Source organism: Bombina bombina, chromosome 5, assembly GCF_027579735.1.
Source record: "Bombina bombina isolate aBomBom1 chromosome 5, aBomBom1.pri, whole genome shotgun sequence".
Taxonomy (NCBI): Eukaryota; Metazoa; Chordata; class Amphibia; order Anura; family Bombinatoridae; genus Bombina; species Bombina bombina.
In genome coordinates, this window is record NC_069503.1 from 18566586 (window position 1) to 18574952 (window position 8367).

At 27.6% G+C, this 8367-nt stretch overlaps 1 protein-coding gene across 1 annotated transcript in view; it reads left to right on the plus strand.

The window, feature by feature from the left end:
• LOC128659179 (tyrosinase-like) overlaps positions 1-7997 on the plus strand; it is a 91726-nt gene extending 83729 nt beyond the window's left edge. Inside the window, exon 4 of the mRNA XM_053712863.1 lies at positions 7776-7997. Within this exon, the coding sequence (XP_053568838.1) occupies positions 7776-7956 (181 nt within the window). The 3' untranslated portion in view covers positions 7957-7997. The remainder of the gene's footprint in view (positions 1-7775) is intronic.
• Positions 7998-8367: the final 370 nt, after the last annotated feature.

Below are 8367 nucleotides of genomic sequence, written 5' to 3' on the forward strand. Positions count from 1 at the left end.
ATACCTTACACAGTACAGTTACACTTATAATTACACCATCTAATAAATATACATTACACAGTACAGTTACACTTATAATAACACTATCTAATAAATATACCTTACACAGTACAGTTATACCTTACACAGTACAGTTACACTTATAATAACACTATCTAATAAATATACCTTACACGGTACAGTTACACTTATAATAACACTATCTAATAAATATACCTTACACGGTACAGTTACACTTAAAATAACACCATCTAATAAATATACCTTACACAGTACAGTTACACTTATAATAACACCATCTAATAAATATACCTTACACAGTACAGTTACACTTATAATAACACTATCTAATAAATATACCTTACACAGTACAGTTACACTTATAATAACACTATCTAATAAATATACCTTACACAGTACAGTTACACTTATAATAACACTATCTAATAAATATACATTACACAGTACAGTTACACTTATAATAACACTATCTAATAAATATACATTACACATTATAGTTACACTTATAATAACACTATCTAATAAATATACATTACACAGTACAGTTACACTTATAATAACATTATCTAATAAATATATATTACACAGTACAGTTACACTTATAATAACACTATCTAATAAATATACATTACACAGTACAGTTACACTTATAATAACAGTAACTAATAAATATACATTACACAGTACAGTTACACTTATAATAACACTATCTAATAAATATACATTACACAGTACAGTTACACTTATAATAACACTATCTAATAAATATACCTTACACAGTACAGTTACACTTATAATAACACTATCTAATAAATATACCTTACACAGTACAGTTACACTTATAATAACACTAATAAATATACCTTACACAGTACAGTAACACTTATAATAACACTATCTAATAAATATACTTTACACAGTACAGTTACACTTATAATAACACTGTCTAATAAATATACATTACACAGTACAGTTACACTTATAATAACACTAATAAATATACCTTACACAGTACTGTTACACTTATAATAACACTAATAAATATACATTACACAGTACAGTTACACTTATAATAACACTATCTAATAAATATACCTTACACAGTACTGTTACACTTATAATAACACTAATAAATATACATTACACAGTACAGTAACACTTATAATAACACTATCTAATAAATATACCTTACACAGTACAGTTACATTTATAATAACACTATCTAATAAATATACCTTACACAGTACAGTTACACTTATAATAACACTATCTAATAAATATACATTACACAGTACAGTTACACTTATAATAACACTATCTAATAAATATACCTTACACAGTACTGTTACACTTATAATAACACTAATAAATATACATTACACAGTACAGTAACACTTATAATAACACTATCTAATAAATATACCTTACACAGTACTGTTACACTTATAATAACACTAATAAATATACATTACACAGTACAGTTACACTTATAATAACACTATCTAATAAATATACCTTACACAGTACAGTTACACTTATAATAACACTATCTAATAAATATGTCTTACACAGTACAGTTACACTTATAATAACACTATCTAATAAATATACCTTACACAGTACAGTTACACTTATAATAACACTAATAAATATACATTACACAGTACAGTTACACTTATAATAACACTCTCTAATAAATATACATTACACAGTACAGTTACACTTATAATAACACTATCTAATAAATATACATTACACAGTACAGTTACACTTATAATAACACTATCTAATAGATATACATTACACAGTACAGTTACACTTATAATAACACTATCTAATAAATATACCTTACACAGTACAGGTACACTTATAATAACACTGTCTAATAAATATACATTACACAGTACAGTTACACTTATAATAACGCTATCTAATAAATATACATTACACAGTACAGTTACACTTATAATAACACTATCTGATAAATATACCTTACACAGTACAGTTACACTTATAATAACACTATCTAATAAATATACCTTACATAGTACAGTTACACTTATAATAACACTATCTAATAAATATACCTTACACAGTACGGTTACACTTATAATAACACTATCTAATAAATATACCTTACACAGTACAGTTACATTTATAATAATACTATCTAATAAATATACATTACACAGTACAGTTACACTTATAATAACACTAATAAATATACATTACACAGTACAGTTACACTTATAATAACTGTAACTAATACATATACATTACACAGTACAGTTACACTTATAATAACACTATCTAATAAATATACCTTACATAGTACAGTTACACTTATAATAACACTATCTAATAAATATACCTTACACAATACAGTTACACTTATAATAACACTATCTAATAAATATACCTTACACAGTACAGTTACACTTATAATAACACTATCTAATAAATATACATTACACAGTACAGTTACACTTATAATAACACTATCTAATAAATATACCTTACACAGTACAGGTACACTTATAATAACACTGTCTAATAAATATACATTACACAGTACAGTTACACTTATAATAACGCTATCTAATAAATATACATTACACAGTACAGTTACACTTATAATAACACTATCTGATAAATATACCTTACACAGTACAGTTACACTTATAATAACACTATCTAATAAATATACCTTACACAGTACAGTTACACTTATAATAACACTATCTAATAAATATACCTTACACAGTACGGTTACACTTATAATAACACTATCTAATAAATATACCTTACACAGTACAGTTACATTTATAATAATACTATCTAATAAATATACATTACACAGTACAGTTACACTTATAATAACACTAATAAATATACATTACACAGTACAGTTACACTTATAATAACTGTAACTAATACATATACATTACACAGTACAGTTACACTTATAATAACACTATCTAATAAATATACCTTACATAGTACAGTTACACTTATAATAACACTATCTAATAAATATACCTTACACAATACAGTTACACTTATAATAACACTATCTAATAAATATACCTTACACAGTACAGTTACACTTATAATAACACTATCTAATAAATATACCTTACACAGTACAGTTACACTTATAATAACACTATCTAATAAATATACATTACACAGTACAGTTACACTTATAATAACACTGTCTAATAAATATACATTACACAGTACAGTTACACTTATAATAACACTATCTAATAAATATACCTTACACAGTACGGTTACACTTATAATAACACTATCTAATAAATATACCTTACACAGTACAGTTACACTTATAATAACACTATCTAATAAATATACATTATACAGTACAGTTACTTATAATAACACTATCTAATAAATATACCTTACACAGTACAGTTACACTTATAATAACACTATCTAATAAATATACCTTACACAGTACAGTTACACTTATAATAACACTATCTAATAAATATACTTTACACAGTACAGTTACACTTATAATAACACTGTCTAATAAATATACATTACACAGTACAGTTACACTTATAATAACACTATCTAATAAATATACCTTACACAGTACAGTTACACTTATAATAACACTATCTAATAAATATACCTTACACAGTACAGTTACACTTATAATAACACTATCTAATAAATATACCTTACACAGTACAGTTACACTTATATTAACACTATCTAATAAATATACATTACACAGTACAGTTACACTTATAATAACACTGTCTAATAAATATACATTACACAGTACAGTTACACTTATAATAACACTATCTAATAAATATACCTTACACAGTACGGTTACACTTATAATAACACTATCTAATAAATATACCTTACACAGTACAGTTACACTTATAATAATACTATCTAATAAATATACATTACACATTACAGTTACACTTATAATAACACTATCTAATAAATATACCTTACACAGTACAGTTACACTTATAATAACACTATCTAATAAATATACCTTACACAGTACGGTTACACTTATAATAACACTATCTAATAAATATACCTTACACAGTACAGTTACACTTATAATAATACTATCTAATAAATATACATTACACATTACAGTTACACTTATAATAACACTATCTAATAAATATACCTTACACATAGTACAGTTACACTTATAATAACACTATCTAATAAATATACCTTACACAGTACAGTTACACTTATAATAACACTATCTAATAAATATACATTATACAGTACAGTTACTTTTAATAACACTATCTAATACATATACCTTACACAGTACAGTTACACTTATAATAACACTATCTAATAAATATACCTTACACAGTACAGTTACACTTATAATAACACTATCTAATAAATATACCTTACACAGTACAGTTACACTTATAATAACACTATCTAATAAATATACATTATACAGTACAGTTACTTTTAATAACACTATCTAATACATATACCTTACACAGTACAGTTACACTTATAATAACACTATCTAATAAATATACCTTACACAGTACAGTTACACTTATAATAACACTATCTAATAAATATACTTTACACAGTACAGTTACACTTATAATAACACTGTCTAATAAATATACCTTACACAGTACAGTTACACTTATAATAACACTATCTAATAAATATACCTTACACAGTACAGTTACACTTATAATAACACTATCTAATAAATATACCTTACACAGTACAGTTACACTTATAATAACACTATCTAATAAATATACATTACACAGTACAGTTACACTTATAATAACACTGTCTAATAAATATACCTTACACAGTACGGTTACACTTATAATAACGCTATCTAATAAATATACCTTACACAGTACAGTTACACTTATAATAATACTATCTAATAAATATACATTACACATTACAGTTACACTTATAATAACACTATCTAATAAATATACCTTACACAGTACAGTTACACTTATAATAACACTATCTAATAAATATACCTTACACAGTACGGTTACACTTATAATAACACTATCTAATAAATATACCTTACACAGTACAGTTACACTTATAATAATACTATCTAATAAATATACATTACACATTACAGTTACACTTATAATAACACTATCTAATAAATATACCTTACGCAGTACAGTTACACTTATAATAACAGTATCCAATAAATATACCTTACACAGTACAGTTACACTTATAATAACACTATCTAATAAATATACCTTACACTGTACAGTTACACTTATAATAACACTATCTAATAAATATACCTTACACAGTACAGTTACACGTATAATAACACTAATAAATATACCTTATACACAGTACTGTTACACTTATAATAACACTATCTAATAAATATACATTACACAGTACAGTTACACTTATAATAACACTATCTAATAAATATACCTTACACTGTACAGTTACACTTATAATAACACTATCTAATAAATATACCTTACACAGTACAGTTACACTTATAATAACACTATCTAATAAATATACATTATACAGTACAGTTACTTATAATAACACTATCTAATAAATATACCTTACACAGTACAGTTACACTTATAATAACACTATCTAATAAATATACCTTACACAGTACAGTTACACTTATAATAACACTATCTAATAAATATACTTTACACAGTACAGTTACACTTATAATAACACTGTCTAATAAATATACATTACACAGTACAGTTACACTTATAATAACACTAATAAATATACCTTACACAGTACTGTTACACTTATAATAACACTATCTAATAAATATACATTACACAGTACAGTTACACTTATAATAACACTATCTAATAAATATACCTTACACAGTACAGTTACACTTATAATAACACTATCTAATAAATATACCTTACACAGTACAGTTACACTTATAATAACACTATCTAATAAATATACCTTACACAGTACAGTTACACTTATAATAACACTATCTAATAAATATACATTACACAGTACAGTTACACTTATAATAACACTGTCTAATAAATATACATTACACAGTACAGTTACACTTATAATAACACTATCTAATAAATATACCTTACACAGTACGGTTACACTTATAATAACACTATCTAATAAATATACCTTACACAGTACAGTTACACTTATAATAATACTATCTAATAAATATACATTACACATTACAGTTACACTTATAATAACACTATCTAATAAATATACCTTACACAGTACAGTTACACTTATAATAACACTATCTAATAAATATACCTTACACAGTACGGTTACACTTATAATAACACTATCTAATAAATATACCTTACACAGTACAGTTACAATTATAATAATACTATCTAATAAATATACATTACACATTACAGTTACACTTATAATAACACTATCTAATAAATATACCTTACACATAGTACAGTTACACTTATAATAACACTATCTAATAAATATACCTTACACAGTACAGTTACACTTATAATAACACTATCTAATAAATATACGTTACACGGTACAGTTACACTTATAATAACACTATCTAATAAATATACCTTACACAGTACAGTTACACTTATAATAACACTATCTAATAAATATACATTACACAGTATTGTTACACTTATAATAACACTATCTAATAAATATACATTACACAGTACAGTTACACTTATAATAACATTATCTAATAAATATACATTACACAGTACAGTTACACTTATAATAACACTATCTAATAAATATACATTACACAGTATAGTAACACTTATAATAACACTATCTAATAAAAAAAAAACTGTTTACTTTCAACTTGTAATATGAGCACTTCCCGATGCGCGCAAACAGCTTACTTCTAGCAGAGATAGGGGCATATGTATCAAGCTCGGTATGGAGCTTGACGCCCGTGTTTCTGGCAAGTCTGAGGAGGCGGACAGACATTGCAGCAATTCAACCGGATTGAGTACGATCGGGTTGATTGACACCCCTTGCTGGCGGCTGATTGTCCGTGAGTCTGCAGGGGGCGGCGTTGCACCAGCAGCTCACAAGAGCTGCTAGTGCAATGCTGAATACGGAGAGCGTATTGCTCTCCGCATTCAGCGACGTCTGTCGGACTTGATCCACACTGTTGGATCAGGTTTGGCAGACCATTGTTAAATAGGCCTCTTAGTGTACAAGCGAAAATGCTAAATGGTGATCTACTTGTTATCTGGCCCTTAATGAGAGACTTGGGGGTATATTTATTAATGTGCGAGCAGATATGATCCAATATAGCGTATCATGTCCGCCGCACATCAATAAATGCAGACAGCATACGCTGTCGGCATTTATCATTGCACCAGCAGTTCTTGTGAACTTCTTGTGCAATACCGCCCCCTGCAAAATCACGGCCAATCTTCTGCTAGCAGAGGTGTCAATCAACCCGATCGTATTCAATCGGGTTGATTTCAATCCGCGGCCTCAGAGCAGGCGGACAAGTTATGGAGCAGCGGTCTGTAGACTACTTCTTCATAACTTCGGTTTCCTGGCGAGCCTGAAGGTTTGCCAGAAAAAAGGGGCATCAAGCTCCGGAGCTTGATAAATTGGCCCGTTGGGGTAAGTACTCTATGCAGCAGTAGAATAAATATTAAGCTTGCAGAATTTATGGTAAGTTACATTTCTTGCATATATTTATTTTGCAGGATATATGAAAAATGGATAATTGAAAATAACGCAACATCCGATACATATCCTAATAATCATCGGACTGGACAGAGACCCTATGAATGTATTACTCCCTACTTCCCTTGCTGGAGAAACAGAGAGCTCCTCAGGACATCCAGAGACTTTGGATATAAATATTCAGAATATCAAAATTTCTGAGAAGGAGAATTCGACCAAGAGATACAAAGAGAAGATAAATAAACCACTGTCTGAGAGTCTTCTCATTGTCTTATGTACCAGATGACAAAATAAAATCTTCTGTAGAAATATATACTACATAACGCACAGCACTAGCTGAGCAAAAGTCATTTTAATTAAATAATTCAATGAACCTTTTGACGCTCTGTGTGTTTCTTTTGGCTTTCCCCATTCGAATCCAATCTATTCTACTAGAAGTGTCACATATCAATTAGTAAACAGCAATAAGCTTCTGTAAGTGTACGGAAAAAAGAGGGCCCCTTATGTGTACATCAATTAATCAATCAATGATATCAACAAAGAAGAGCACAGGGTACTCACATATCGTTGCAGCACCCCAATGTGCTGATAGGAGTGTTCTGGAGACTCACA